The sequence below is a fragment of the Pavona decussata genome, unplaced genomic scaffold (assembly GCF_977016875.1).
Source record: "Pavona decussata unplaced genomic scaffold, jaPavDecu1.1 SCAFFOLD_84, whole genome shotgun sequence".
NCBI classification, from domain to species: Eukaryota; Metazoa; Cnidaria; class Anthozoa; order Scleractinia; family Agariciidae; genus Pavona; species Pavona decussata.
The window spans coordinates 2,787,797-2,803,966 of NW_028145502.1; the positions used below are offsets into that span (position 1 = coordinate 2,787,797).

The 16,170-nt window shown below is 39.3% G+C and overlaps 2 protein-coding genes across 2 annotated transcripts in view; both read left to right on the top strand.

Annotated features, from left to right (window-relative positions):
• Positions 1-16,170, top strand: part of LOC146475447 (uncharacterized) — a 132,440-nt gene that overhangs the window by 3,692 nt on the left and 112,578 nt on the right. Inside the window, exons 2-3 of the mRNA XM_085115840.1 lie at positions 14,315-14,337; positions 15,575-15,595. Coding sequence (XP_084971966.1) covers positions 15,583-15,595 — 13 coding nt within the window. The 5' untranslated portion in view covers positions 14,315-14,337; positions 15,575-15,582. The remainder of the gene's footprint in view (positions 1-14,314; positions 14,338-15,574; positions 15,596-16,170) is intronic.
• On the top strand, positions 1,066-5,722 carry LOC146475448 (uncharacterized). Its single transcript, XM_085115855.1, has one exon. It carries the CDS (start codon positions 3,610-3,612, stop codon positions 4,288-4,290), a length of 681 nt encoding a protein of 226 aa, XP_084971981.1. The 5' UTR covers positions 1,066-3,609; the 3' UTR covers positions 4,291-5,722.

Consider the following 16,170-nt stretch of genomic DNA (forward strand, 5'->3'; position numbering starts at 1 on the left):
CTACTTGAGTAACCAATATTGTGCTCTAAAAGCCTTTTGTGAATAGTAGACGTGAAAACTGCAAAGGACCGCGAACGATAATGCTGTCAGATGGTTTTGGCCATCTACATTCAGTTGACTTTGCGAGACAGGAATTCGATGCTTTGTCTGCTTTCTCCCTGAGGCACGTGGTGTGGCAACGCGTGATTCGGGGAGCGGGCAGGTTCAAAGTACGAAACTTGATAGGACATGGGTTTTGTTGCATTTTATTTGAGCTGGCTCTGTCGCTGGTTTCATATAGAACTGCTACACCGTGCTGACGAGTTCCAATAAGAACGAAACAGCTGTCCACGGTTGCAGCCCTGTTTTGTCGGTTTCTGTCGGGTTGTTGTCTCGCAAAGTCAACTCTTTCACGTAGTATCAGCCTTGCAGTTTGTGTTACAGTTTTTGTGAATAGTCGAGGGTCGTCATGCAACTACGTTGCAACAGATTGATTTCCTCCTTTCGCGTGACTGATTACAAAGCTTCACCTACTTTGGCGGTAGAATTTATTTTAAAGTGGTTTGGGATTGCATTACACACTCGCCTATGTTCCTGTGGGAAGTGTGATAACAAATAAGTTGTTAAATTGAAACTAAAGATATCACCATATTTTTTATTTGCATTGAATAAATGATGACTCTGCAATTTGCCATTATGACTGGTAAGCGCGGAACTGGAGAGTGTATAGAATTGATTGACTTCACTGTCATCATCATGGCAAAAGGTGTACACCTAAGACAGACTCTGCATAAAACAGTTTAAACTCTTCGTTTTCTCAGCCTAAAAAATCAGCTCATTTTCTTTTATTCAGCTTTCTTTCCCGTTTTCCCGCGCTTGGAGGTGGGAGCGACAGCGGGGGCATTTTTTCCTGTGCTTCGCACAGGAAGCATGCTTTTGATTCGCGTTCTGGGACTCGTTTCTCGAACGTTCCCAGACACAATAAGTATTCTTTGAATTTGCTTTAATGGATTGGTGTTTACCTTTAGTTCAGACTTGCCAATATATGGCTCAAAATTGTAGAAATTTCAAAATCAACAAATTCGCAATCTCTGATGAAGAACGTTAATGTGGTGTATAAATTCGTTATCACAGCTTTCGAGAAACGGTCCCCTGGTTGGTTGACTACTTCATGTTGTGTGACTGCTCTAACACGCTGGTCAGGCTCCGCCCAGGCATTCAATTTAAAATTGCGGGGGCTTATCATGTAAAAAGCAGCAGCAGGCCAATTCAGGGAACTTGCCCTCCGACAGAGAAACCAAAAATAGGCACCTTTTTAGTCTATGATCTGAAAAGATCTTGAAAGATCTGTTTGTTTTAGTTTCAATAATAACAATAATGTGTATTGTCGCTTGCCTCGAGCAGATCGCGTCGGTTTGCTTAATGGTGCATGCATTCCTGCCTTCATAAGACAATGAGGTCGCCCAGGTATATAATTTCATGTCGGATGATTAATTGTGATATATCATGCAACTGGAAAATATATTCGTTTAAGGTAGAACCATCAAATAATCTTCTTGTTTTTGTATTTTAACAAAGCTGCAAAAACGCGGTTTCTCTTCTATTTTACTCCAATCCTAAATTCTCATATAATCTGATGCACCTCAAACTTTTGGGACTGAATGAAATCCTTTGAAGTTGAGGCTATTCAAATGAAAATTACTGAGCAGTACTTTCCTGTGGTGCTGTTTGTTACGCTGTACAAAGTGGTTGTAACCTTTCTTTCCGTAGATGAAATTCTAAAGTGTGACCATTCGAATGAAAGCTACTGAGCAGTACTTTCCTGTGGTGCGGTTTGTTACGCTGTACAAAGTGGTTCCAATTTTTTTGTCCGTAGATGAAATCCTAAAGTGTGACCATTCAAATGAAAGCTACTGAGCAGTACTTTCCTATGGTGCTGTTTGTTACGCTGTACAAAGTGGTTCTAGCTTTTCTGTACGTAGATGAAATTCTAAAGTGTGACCATTCAAATAAAAGCTTCTGAGCAGCACGTCCCTCTGGTGCTTTTATTATGTTGTAAAAGGTGGTTGTAACTTTTTAATCTGTGGATGAAACCTTAAAGTGCAACCATTTAATTGAAAGCTACTGAGCAGTAATTACCAGCGGAATTGTTTATTTTACCATGCTAAGTGACTCTAACTTTTTAATTTGTATGAAAATTGTACGCAAATGTTGAGGCTATCCAAACAAAATCTGCCGAGCAACATTTTCTCACGGTACGTTTTGTTATGTTGCCCGAGTTGTTTTAAAGTTTTGGCACTTTGAATGAATCTTCAAGTGTGAGCACTCAAAATTAAATGCTTCCGAGCAGTACTTTCCTGTGGTACTATCTAATATGCTATTCGGTCAAGGTAGTTTTACGTTTTGTGAGTTTGTGAACTGGATTTCTGCATGCGTTGTGGCTCTATCTAACCATTTGAGTAGGCTTGGAGATGGTACTTTTTGTGAAAAAAGAAAAAAAAAATCCAATGAATTTTTCGTAGCGTTGACATAGTCAGGCTCTCGGAGATATGTGGAGGGCAAAACAAAATCGATTAGGGTATTACCGAACAATGGTGGCTCGCGAGGAGTAAGTCAGGGTCTTGTTGACTCTTAGTAGGTGAACAGTTTCCTAATGACATCCTTTTTGTTTCTTTTAAACCAGTTCCATGTTATGTTATTTACTTCTCTTAAACTCCGGAAGCGAGAGAGACGGGAACAACAAAAGCCCACCTTCATTTTAATCTCGTGCAACACGAAGTAATGGTTGTGTTTGAAGAACGAATGTTTTCTCGGGGAGTTAATTGCATTCCTAAGAGTGTAAATTTGTGTTAATGGAATTAAAACTTCACGAAAGACAGGCATAGGAAGAAAAACATCTTCAAAGGAAAATAAACTATTGTAGCAACGTATTTGCACTTTAAAGTGATATTGGAAGGCAGATGAATTAGGAAAAACAAAGGAAAATCACTCAAACCCACCAGCACTAAGTAAACGCCATTTTCTTGAAATTACTTCGTGTATTCATAAAACAAACACAACCAGTTTCTGGCATGGGGTTCCATTAGCGATACAAAAGCCATTTTAGCGCCTAATATCAAGGTCCAGATATTCTTTTACAAGGCGAGAAGTCGTAAATCTCTCTTGAAAAGAATCGCGTCAAGTTGACGTGAATACGACACAAAGGAAGTATCGGCCCCCTCGAGTAGATATGCTAATATCGTGAACACCCCCTAAAGGGGCAATTAGTGATGAGCCTAGAGCGGTCCACTGTATTGTCAAGGATAACCGCAAGCTTTGATTGATAATCATCAATTGACCCTTGAGTTAGGAGGTTCAACGTCTGACGAACGAAGCTGTGAGTCACCACGCAAAGTGAGTATTTTTAGATCAAGCAAGCGCCAAAACGAATTGCCATACACGGAAATTGTCACAACAAACTTGCCACGAGCGAGTACGGTTCTGTCATTTGCGGCTCCGCACTCGAGGCGTATATACACACCTAACTTCATCTGTTACAACGTCTTATCAGTTTTACGGTGGAACACAAGCAAGAATCTACGTTAAACGTCTTTCTTCACGCCGGTATTATAACTGCTTAAGGCAGACAACATGGAAATTGCCACAAAAATCTCCCTTGCGCTGCCTGGAGGCAAGCGAAGGTCGTATGCAGAGAGAAGTAAGAAGGAGAAGCTGCGAAGATCAGGATCTGTTACCAGCCTTGGGTTTGCGAATGGAAAATTCTACACTCCAAACTATCGTTATTTGAGGAGGCATACGGTACCCCAGACAAATGTACCGACCATTGTGATAGACACTGCCAAAGACGAATTCAGTGACCTCGGACATGATCTGAACAATAATTGCATTTACGATGAAGGATTCTTGCATCCTTCGTATGCTTTGGATGCGGCCGTTGCGAGCAATGACTCTCATTTACTTCACGGCATTTTGAGCGCCGGAAATGTTGTGATGGACACGTTAAATGCGAGCGGAGGAACGGCCATGCACGAGGCTGCCTTTCAAGGCAAAGTCGCATGCTTGGAAGTGTTTTTGAAATTTGGCGTTCCTGTGGACATGAGAGACAAAGAAGGCTGGACTCCTCTTCACGCTGCTGTTTGCGGAGGCGATATCAGAGCAGTGATTTTTCTTCTCAGAAACGGAGCAAGCTTGAAAGCTTACACAAAGGACGGTCTCACACCCGTAGAAATCGCAGAAGATGCAAAGGACAAAAAAATGGTCCAAGCCCTCTCTTTGTTATCAACAGAAAACAAGCGATTTAGAACACAATGACCTTGGATGCATCGCGACAATGACCTGAACCACGCAATTGTTTTTTTTGGCGGTTTTAATTTAAGCGTGATCCATCTTAATTCCTTAATTCATGACATTCTTTGCGTACGTCCGAACTTTAGTCTTCTAAGTTGGAAATACCACCGTCTCGAATTTCCTGAATGCAGATGAGAAGGAAATTGTGGGAGTACTTGCGGAGACTGCGCCTTGAATTGAAATTATAAACACCGCAGAGATTTCGAGATTATTCATTTAACAATGGAAACTAAGACAGCTTTGTTAGGTGAACTATAATAAACAGCAACACAGGAAAGTACTGCTCAGCAGCTTTCATTTAAATGGTCACACTTTAGGATTTCATACACAGATTCAAAAGTTAGAACCACCTTGTACAGCATAATAAACAGCAACACAGGAAAGTATTGCTCAGCAGCTTTCGTTTAAATGGTCACACTTTAGGATTTCATTCACAGATTCAAAAGTTAGAACCACCTTGTACAGCATAATAAACAGCACCACAGGAAAGTACTGCTCAGTAGCTTTCATTTGAATGGTCACACTTTAGGATTTATTCACAGACTCAAAAGTTAGAATCACCTTGTACAGGATAATAAACAGCACCACAGTAAAGTATTGCTTGTAGCTTTCATTTGAATGGTCACAGTATAGATTTAACCCACAAACTCTAAAGTCAGAGCCACATTCAATTCATGCTGCTTCTGTTTTGATTCTCACTTGAGGGGGGCTTGAAACAAAAACTACAAAGGCCAATTTTTTTGCATAAATTATTCCCCAAAGCAAACAAAAGCCACATGGTAGTACTGCTTAAGACTTCTTGTTTGAATAGTTATTCTTCAGCATTTTAACCACAGGCTTAAAGCTCAGTATCCATGTAGCAGAGTTTAAGGCAGCAGATATTCGGCGCGATCAGAAGGGTTTTCCTTTAATTAATAAGAAGTGTAGTGGGTACTATCCAAAATTAATAGTATTTATTTTATATCTGAAGTACAACTTAACTAACATTAAGTACACTCATATGTTATGCAAAACGAATTATTGTATTTGAAATGAAATTTTAGTGAGAGGAAGATGACATTTGCGTTCTACACTAAATCACCTTGTAAAGCACTTTCCCTTGTGGGTGAGATCAGATGTTAATAATAGTAATCTTGTATCATACCCAAACAAAATCTGGAGAACGTTGTAAACAAAAAATTATTTTTGGATTGCAAATGATGAAAAACAATGACGTAGAGAAAATCACTTTCTCAAATAGCTGCAAAGAAAATAGCATCAATACAGTTTGTAAATTTATTTTGAAAACACTTTTTTGCGTTTATAATGAGAATTTATAGATATTTAAAATATATATTATGTACATTCACAGATTCAGTGATGAAAGAAGTATTAAAAATGTTGATTATTTCATCAAGTTTGCGTGTTAATCTTTTCATGTTTCTTCTCTAATTGCTAACTTGTCAGTCAAGAAGTCTCATAATCATGAGATTGAAATATTAGTTCTCCCTACCCGATAACCATACAACTCTTTATAATTGCTGGGAGAATTTGGTGGTACATCAACCCAATATGCCTTGTTTGATGATTATCTTTATTCTTAACACTTTTCTGCTTGATAACATGTTGACTTTGAAAGGAGAATTTATATCTTGATCACTTGAATATGGTGCCACGTCAGGACAATATCCCTAAGTTCATGGTTGCCACTTCTCTCGCCACGTGTATTGGCAGATTACTGATATTGCTGCAAGAAAATACACCAGTATTGTTGACTCATTGAAACTAATTAAAGTTATTAGGCTCAATAGTTCAACTCAGAAACGCTAAATGTTATTTTCATCGATGACGCCAGTAATCTCGAATGTCAACGATAAAGGGTAAGTATATATCTGATGACGCTGCCTCTTGAGGATGTTTACAAGGCAAAGTAATTGATTAATTGAAGCGGTTGTGAGTTGCTATGTTCAGGGGGGCCTTCAAGGAAATCTCTAAAAGGAAATCTTTGTTGGAAAACTCGTACGTGTAAACACCAAAAGCTTGGCAAAGTCTTACTTTCGAATGACAAAACTTCCCCTATAAAATCCGAGCTTAGTTGGCATATTTTCGGGAAAAACAGTTGGCAAGCATTTTGGCACACTGTGGCTAGTCTCTTATCTTCTCGCCAACATTATTTGACAACAATTCATTTTTGTTCTTCTCTTTGTTCTTCTCTGGCTCTCTCTCTCCTATACATACGTTGCTCAGTGGTAGAGCATCTGAACTAGTAATCAGAAGTTCATAGGTTCGACTCCTGTTGGAGGAACTCCGATTTTCTTTTTCCGAGTATGCCTGTGTCACTAAGTGAAAAATACGTCTTTAACCAGAACTCGTTTAGCAAACGTTCGCACTTCAAATGCGACTGCATGAAGATGTTAGTATCTTCAAGCGGGAGCTGGCCATTTGACATGCTTGACAAGTTGTCCGATTCACACTCACACACGCTGGCCAACTTGCTGTGTATTTTCCTACGTGAGAGTGCAAACTGTCATGGTTTGTCTGCTAGGGCACCTTTAAAAATAGGCGCCGAGAAATGTATGAGTTTTGCTACATTATGTCATTGTAGCTGAGTAAGATAATATCAAAATGTGCACCTGCGCAAGTACGTCCAGCTCGCATTTTATTTCATGAAGAAGTCAGTTGAATTTCTTTTGGTCAACCTATATATCCAATGCCTTCATAAGCACCAACAACTGTGTCTTTAGTAGTGAAAAGGCTAAAAACGCCGAACGGTGCCTAACAATGAAGACAGAGCGACGAGACGTTTGCCTAGTTTTAGACTGTAAAGTGGACTACTAAAATGCTGAAGGTGCCCAGTTCACATGGAATATTGTCAAGATAGATTTAATTGAGGATTGACGTCTATTACGAAGTGCTTAATATTTGAACGCGGCTAGTCCACGTTTCGCGGTATCCAACATCACTTCAATGTTGGACATTTATCGAAACGACGTCCAGTTTTAAGTTGTAGCTTTCAAACTTTTAAACAAACCATTAATCATTTGATATTTGTCACTGAGGACACTCTGGTACGTCTTCCGTTCCCAGAGGCCATTATAGCCTTGACAAGTGGGACGGGAAGTCCAATCTTCTACCCAGAGTCTGTAGGATCCTTTATCGGCGGATAGACCAGCCAGGTCCAGGGAGCCATGGCTGAGTTGCTCGAAGCATGGTTAGCGCTAACCATTGGTTAAGAAGTATTAAAACCTATAGGTTGTCATGGCATTTAACCCGGGTTAGCGCTAACCATGCTTCGAGCAACTGGGCCCAGGTTGGTACTTGGTTTGGGGGCATAATAATTAACATATATGACGTCCCTACCTTGGAACAAGTACCGTCCGCTGACCGGGAGGGCCCCAGGCACTAGGATCGATTGAATGCACAGAATAAAGGTATCGTACATTTGTCGTCTTTTGTCGAAGGAAAGGAGCTATTTCAAGTCACACTTCCCGCCCTTAACCCTTTGTATAAGGAGAGAATAGTCTAGAAGCAAACGGAATCCACATTCTGCGACAGAGCTATTTCTTTGTAAAAACTGGATTTATAATTAGTTTTAACGTCAGTCTTTGGTAATTAAAATTCTTGTTCGATTTTGTGCTCACAACGTTGCTGAAGCAGAGAAATTTGGTTATAAGAGGAACGAAGCGTGATTCGCTGCATGTAAACCAAATCAGTCCAAATCATACTGACACACCGTGCTAAAATTGTGTGGGGCCATAAAAAGCTTCCAGCTGCTTGAAATCTCAGACTGTAAATAGCTTCTGGCCTTCGGAAAACAAACAGATTTCCAGAAATAGCTGCGAACTCGACAAAAATGCTTTATTCGACGTCATAACTCTGTAGAATAGGGGTCACCTATCATTCTAATTAGCAACGAGGCGGCAAGCTCGCAGTTTCTATCGGCCGACAGTAGGCGAGGGGCGAAGCCGAGCAAACTATCGAAGTCGCGATGTTTCTTGCACGTGTGTTTCCGAAACTCGCCCTGACCCCATCCGCCGCCGCCCCCGCCACTCGCCGCCCTTGCGCAGCTATCAGCTTGCGAGTTAACAGCCGGCCGCCAGGTTTCCTGAATACTGATATGCGGGAATGGCTTTTCGACTCTATAATTAGAAATGATAAAGTTATAAATACTTTCTGCTGCCTTTAATGTTACAAAATTAACTTAAACAAGGACATTTAAAAGCATAAAAACAATCGGGCTTTTCCCGGCGTGGCAGACGTAATAATTCAGCAAAGACCCAGTAAATATCGGGTTACACTGGGAACGGATCGACTTACGCCGTTTGCAGCTTCTTACATGGTTGGTCGAGAGGACAAAAGAACGAACAACAGAACAATGCTCCAGCCCTAAAACACAATGCAGCTGCAGGTTATAAGGGTCCAGTGAAAATAGAGCTTTTGAAAGGTGCATGTCTACTGCTGTGAACAGTCCCTTTCTTCTCATAATTTAACTAGCCTGCATAATTTAAACATTTCCCTTCGTGCGTAGGATCTTAGCAGTCTAATATAGAGCAACAATGTCCGGGAACGAGCAATAGAAACTGTTTTCATCCGCTTTTTGTCAGATCTAGATATTTAACATTTACAAATCGATCGTGTATTCCGCCAAAAGTATTAACTACTCTGGACCCTCTTTACCTTACTTTAATTTATCATCTTACAACATGAACGATTTATTGATTGTAAATGTATAATATCCGCATCAGGCATATTTACACATTTTAAAACGGTCTCCAGCCCAGCACTTGAAGATCTTGAAGCAGTGATGATTCCTGCAGGACAGGAGTACCTATTGGGGCCGCTCGACTAAAAACCCGCTCGCAGGTTGGAATAGAACGTTTCTAAATATCTACAATTTTGGACAGATTAAAATGAAAAATTAAACCCCCCATCTCCCCAAATTCAATGATGAATTCGCGCGCAAAGCAAAACGCGCCATTTTTCCATCATTGAAATGGGAGGGGGGGGAGGGGTGGTCTTAATTTTTCATTTGATCTGTCCAAGATTGTAGTTTGCTGAGATTTTTTATTAAAACACTGGTTCTAGCTGGGTAAAAATTGTCTCGTTTGTTTTCCTGCCTGTCAGGACCCCTGTCAGGCTCGTAAAAAATCATATTTGACTTTGCGCTTTAACACCGTCTTTACCAATGAAATTTGAAGGCAAGCTGCGCGCTAGGAAATAACGGCGGCTCCACTGTTCTATGTGAAACATATTTTACACAAAACATGACCAACGCTTTTCTTCCACTCGAAAAGGCCGTAAAATAAACATTGGCCTCTCCAGGCATTTTTGTCCAATAAAATTACCCTCTTCCGGAAATATGGAATATCCTCCCAATTTTTCGGTGACATCCACAGACAAGATTTCGAATTTCCCAAGTTTTAATATCCTGCTGTACCGTAATTGTTTCATGTTTCCCTGACATTTTTCCAGAAATATCTACAGATTCGCAGAGGAATTTCCTGTGAAACAGGCCCTTGGTCTTGGACACCTAAGGGTTGTAATCCTCCCTGCGCGTAAATGTATTTATCGATGTCATATTTTCAAGGGAACGTGTGAAATGTGCAGAATTGGCTTAAAGGCTATGAATTGTTCACAATAACCGTCGACCATTTGACAAGGACATGACATGGAACACGAATAAAACGCTTCTTTCCTTACGATGTCTTTGGGCGATTTGCCATCCTTAATATCAAAATGACGGAAAAAGAGGGAAAAATGCAGCCGACAGCGGTACCTCTGGACACTTTGCCGGAGCGTTGTACCATGACGATACACCACGAGATTTCGGCCCGCGGTTTGCTTATGCCAGCTGGAGATGGTTCCGCGATGCTTTCCGATGCCTTGTCCCCGACAAGACAAAGAGGGAGAGAAAAGTCGACCCCTAGACCATATGAGACAGATCCCTTTCGTTGGAACCTCAGTTCCACCTTACCGACTTAAACTGAGATTCAGCCATGTATATATATGACAATGTAGTTATTTTGTCTTCCACGTGGTACGTTTTGAGGTTTGTGCATGCGCACGGGCTAAAACGATATAATGACAGAAGGCTGACTCGTGGTCAAACGACCTGTAGTCTTGGAGGTACCGTTAGTCTTGGACTCCTTTTACCTTATTTCATTCTTACAATTTTTATTACCGTTTTCCCGAAAACGATTGCGCCTTCGGTGGATTGTTGACATCGGTAAGGGAATTAGGTCGTCACTCGAAGAGCTCTGTGAAAGCCGTTGCTATATTTCTGTTTCTGGCTATTTGAGTCAACACTTATTGCTATGCCATGTATTGAAAATTAAATGAACCACGTTTGTTACTACAACAACTCAGATGCTACCTTTCGCCTCTTGATGTCTGTTGACATCAATCCTAACCCGGGACCGGTTTCTGCTTCGACTTAAACGGGGGTTCAGCCCTGTTCATATATGACAATGTAGTCATTTTGTCTTCCATGTAGTACGTTTTGAGGTTTGAGCGTGCGCACGGGCTAAAACGATAAAACAAGGAAAAAGTGGTGCGGCGGATGACGGGAAGAGCGTCTGTTCAACCCCCCCCCCCCCCCCCCCCACCCCTGCTCTATTCGTTCTTTCACTCTTTCACTCTCTCCAGTCCCTTATTTGTCTCCGCTCGACCTACTCGAGCGTGAAAGAGGCCTCTGCGGAAGAGATAGTGATGTGAATAGAAACCTTGTTAGTCTGTGAACACGACAACAACAAAAGTCTCGAGACAAAAGATTTTTTTGTTTTGTTATACATTGATGTTCTGGTGGTAAAAACGGTTAAAAAAAATATAGAATGCTGGGTGTGGCGTAGGGCCATTGATAATGGGAGAGGATATTTGTGATCGGCTTTGTGACATACGACTGAGATAAAATTGGTATTGAAAATGAAATAAATCGCTCTCCAGTCTACCCAGTCGTGACTGTTTCAAATAAATTGCTAATTCTCTGGCTTTTTTGTTTAGAAGTACTGAAACGAAATAAAAATTCCAGTTAGTGTAGGAACGTGTTAATGATTTAAGACAAAGTGAAAAAGAAATTCCATCGTGGCATATTCTTTACTGTTTAAGTTGGATGCAACACAAAGCTCAGTTGGGAGTAAGTCCTTCCAGGGCCCTTTTCCGCTGGACGCTACCCGAGGTGAGTGCCTTTTGTCCTAATAGTATTTTGTTTCCCGCGCTCCACATATTTACGTACCCTTCCCCTCCGCCTCCGCCTCCCCCTCCCCCAACTCAGCCCAGCAAACTTGTTTTGCATTAAATAGAGACAAGTGTAACAGGTGCGGTTTACACTAAAATTTTCTTTGCATTAATAACTTCTTTACTTGAGTTAACGCGTTCCGCAGGACAAGACCATTAGAAAGGTTTTAACTTGTACAAAAAGGTTTTCTCAAGATTGCTTACTGCAAGTTGTAAGTTCCATCCCTTAGCCAGCCGTCTTGGTTCGTGACAAATCTCAGATCACGAAATCCAATCCGTTTATTTTGAAAACAAACACGATCGAAAGCGTGAAGTAATTTATTAACATTGTTTTTCTTGTTACATAGCCGGTGTCCGGCTCAATTGTCGTTTTTCACCAGATTGAAAATGTCGTGTTCACGGAATCGTCTTTGCTAAAACGATGGGGTGGATGCGAACAATTGTTTTTTGCCTATTTGTTCTCCAATTGTAAGTACCGCTGATTTTTTACTTTTGACAACTTCGTTCATTTTGAATTCTAGTCTGGAATCAGTATTTTCGTAGAACACTTTCAAACGACGAAGAACTCAATTAGTTATAAGCACATTGTAAGTTACCAAATCCAAATTCAGAATTCTAAAACAGAACTTCAAATATTGCGTTCGGCCGACAAGTTTAGTTTTTAAAGTTATTTAGTTTACGAAACTGTCTCTGGTTATTCTTCACTGCAACAAGGCTCAACCTAAAAACTGTTCTTTGTTTAAATCTCTGAGCCTTGATCGGAGTCAGTTAGTGATATTTAAATTCAAAGGCAACTTTAAAGCTGCTTAGCTGCCTTAAAAAGGAGTTCTCGGTCAGCGATAAAAAATAAAACCCGGAGCTTTTACCCGTATCAAAATCGCTATGAGCTTGGTGGTACCAGGCGATGGTACCACAATTGAGCTTTAAATCCTTTTTTGGTAGCAATGTACCTCTCAGTAACGTGTAAGAGTTTGAAAAGATCATGATTTGTCGTATCTGTTAACATTTTTACTTACAGAGAATTTCAGATTGAAAATTACCAATGGAAAGATTTCAATAGCTTTCCTTAAATAGTTACACACACAAAACGATTCTGTTCACATAGTGTAAGCTAGAATCACAGTTTAAGTTTTTAGCCTAATTAACAAAAAGATTGAACAACCTTTAAATATTTTTAAGCCGATAAAATTCTGGGTCGTTGTCTTTACTCTATTTATAAAGAATGCATTAATTTATCAGCAGATTTTCGCTGTTTCCAATGTCATGTCTAATAGTTTTTTCCTTGTCGAAAACGTTTGTGATTCGAGCGATGAAAAACAAAGCCTTTAATTAGGATGTCTGAAAGGAGAAGCTGAACGATTTTCCAGGGAAAATGTTAAAATATCAAAGGTCTCAGTTCGTGAGAAAGACTTTAATAATCTTTACCGCTTGTTGTAAACTCGGCCACCATAAACATGTTTTTCGTCCTGATGAGATATTAGCTTGGAAAGAGCAGGTCAAACCGTTGTGAGTTTGTAAACATTGACAAGGATACAACGAGGTACATAGTGGTGTAAAATTAAACATTCTTCTTTCGGTGTTTTAACGTCTACGATGTAAAGCATTGAAAAATCCTAAATGAGGTGAAGAAATGTCTTCCGCGAACAATATTTATGAAGCGTTTCATTGTAGAAAATTTGCAGTGAATTTTGGTCTCGCTGTTGTAAGAAATCTTTCCGTTTTTCATTGTAGACAATATACAAAAGCTACATTACTTAGTAATAAATTGCATTTTTGGTTTCCACTCGAAATGTTGTTTGACAGCATTTTTTCTATATATTTTGACATTGTGTCGGTCACGACATTTGTTTTAAGTTATATAACGTTTCGACGAACGTTAACTTTTCATGACGAATTTATTTGAAGAAATAAACAGTTATTAGCGGACGACTCAGACACTGAGATGGACAATTATTTTAGTATATTCCAAACCATTGAATAGTCAGCTTTAATTGCATACTATTTCTGACAAATTGGCCATGGAAACTTCCGCGCGATACCAACTGGGAGGCTATCTGGAGTAAAAACAGCCAATTAGAACTCGTTAGAAACACTATCCACTGATTTTGACCTTAATAATTAACAATTATTCCACTCGCGCTTGTTGGATTTGAGATGATAGATAGCCAACGAGACGCGTAGCGCCGAGTTGGCTATAATCATCTCATATCCAACAAGCACGAGTGGAATAATTGTGTTATTAAAAACAATTTAAGAAAGATTGCTAAATCTTGCTGATTACGCTTTGCAAGAACAACCAGAAGACAATTTGATAGTCTCTTTTTCTCTGGCATGGTATAATGGCTCATATACCATCCAATCAAATCACTGGAATTACATTATACAATGATCCATTTTTTAATAATATGGATTATTACTGATCACTGCGTCGCTACTTTCAAGTTAGCAAAATGTCTGCCACTATTTACAGTGTTGATTCAGAAAAGATTACCTTGGAGAACCTGGCATAAATATTGAAACGTCTTGAAACATGACATCCAGTTTGCTGTGAAACTGTGAAACAATGTACCGGTAAAAATGAGAGCATCAAATGATCTCAAGCTATTCAAAACTGTTCCGACTGCAAGCCAAAGTTTGATGAAGTTAAGCTCCTTTGATTGGAATTTGATCTTTTTTTCATTTTTAAATTTGACTATATACATATGTAAATATATATTTTTAATTTGTATTGTATTGAATTGCTACTAAAACTCATGTTGACACGTTTCTTCTTCAGGTACCAGACATGGAGAGTGAACGGTAAGTGAAACACGGAGTGGACGACTGAATTTTTTCACTGTACATTTTGCTCAATCACTTGTAAACACAGCTTTAAATATACTAGTTATGCAATGCTTTCGAGTGGTATACCGTAAAATATATCACGAGTGACTTGATTTTTTTTTTTTGTAATCAACTCACGAGTGGAATATTCACGGTATACCACGAGAAGGCACTGCATGACTAATTTATCCCATGCCACTCATCGAATTAACTTTCCTGTTCGACGTCTGTTTCCAGAAATTCAAAGTTAAGGTCAAAACTGGGGTATTCTTCTTCCATGATTTAGTTGTCGACAGTAATTTTTTCTGAATGAAAATTTTGACCACTGGTAGGCTCTTCAATCGATCTTTCGACAGGAAAGATTTGTAGGCCGCGAGGAACGCTGGGATTTTTCGTGGAATACTACCCGTAGCATACCGCAGAACATGCAACGGGTTTCTATCTTTCAAATTGGCTGTATTTTTCATGGCATGGGAAAAATTTTAATATATGCATTTGAAACATTATTCATTATCATCATCTTCATTGTCATCATCATCGTCGTGTGTGGACTAACTAACAATGGAATATGAGATATATTTTAATAAAATTTAGAACATGCATGACTTGTTCTTAGGAGGTGATTGTAGAAATGGGCCATTAAAATCAAGTCCTTTGGAGGATAGGCTCAGTTTTATCAGGGTTAGTGTATGATGTAATGTTTAAAAACGAGCAGCAGTATTTTATCGGGTTTAAAACCACGAGCGAGGCGCAGCCGAGTGGTTTTAGATCCGATAAAACACGTGCTGCGAGTTTTTTGAACGGCTTCAACAACATTCCTGGAAAAGCGTGTGTCAATAGAGTTCATAACAATGATGCTTTTGTGAACGTTGGAAATGAGCATACGACAAAAACACCGCATACTAATGAGGAGTGTTTTATCAGCTGATAAAACACCACAGACTAATAAGGAGGAGGTTTATCGATATAAAGTCACTACACGTGATGTATTTTCGACCATTTGATAGGTCAGTGGGCTTATGAATTCTTTTAAATGAGTTTTTAAAGCCAAAGATTGAGTCCCACTGAGAAACATTCAATCTTTTCCACTTCATTCGAAAAGAACACAAATATAACAGGGACCCGATACACATCTTTGGTCCTCTGAGTCTCTTGACGTTTTTTGTTTGTGTCGAACTTATTTCGATTTTGCTCTTTCTGCGTTTTCTTTCAGGGAGGTCAATGCCACGACGAGGTAAGAGCTTCACTGACAGTTTTAGCAGTAATTCCAAACTCCACATGTATTATTGAATTTAGTTGAGCAGCTGTCTTTTAAGGCCCGTGTTTGGCACCCTTATCCCACAAAGAGTGCGACAATATTTCAGCTGATCCATTCCTGATAGTTGTAAATCTTAATGTGGAAACAGAAATGAGTTTACCTTATAAAACGAAAGCAATACAAACAAACAAACAAACGAGCGTACAAAGAAGCAAACAAACAGGACCGCAAGAAAGTATTACTGAACAGACCTTTTGCCAGACAAATATTTTTACTGAGGCAGTAAAAGAAACGTATAGTAAAACAATAAATTAATAATAATAATAACAATAATAATAATAGTAATAGTAATAATAATAATAATAATAATAATAATGCTTAATATTTCTAATGCTTAAATTAACATATGTAGATATGATCAAATGCGCAGTACAATAGTGATAAAAATAGTTAGATAAAAAATGATTAACATGAGTAAGTGAATGAGTGAAAAATGAGTGAGTTAGATAAAAAATGATTAAACTAAGGAAAATTTAACATGACAAGGCAAT

Bases quoted from the DNA above. Each gene is read 5' to 3' on its own strand.
- LOC146475448 (XM_085115855.1), top strand. From the start codon at position 3,610: ATGGAAATTGCCACAAAAATCTCCCTTGCGCTGCCTGGAGGCAAGCGA.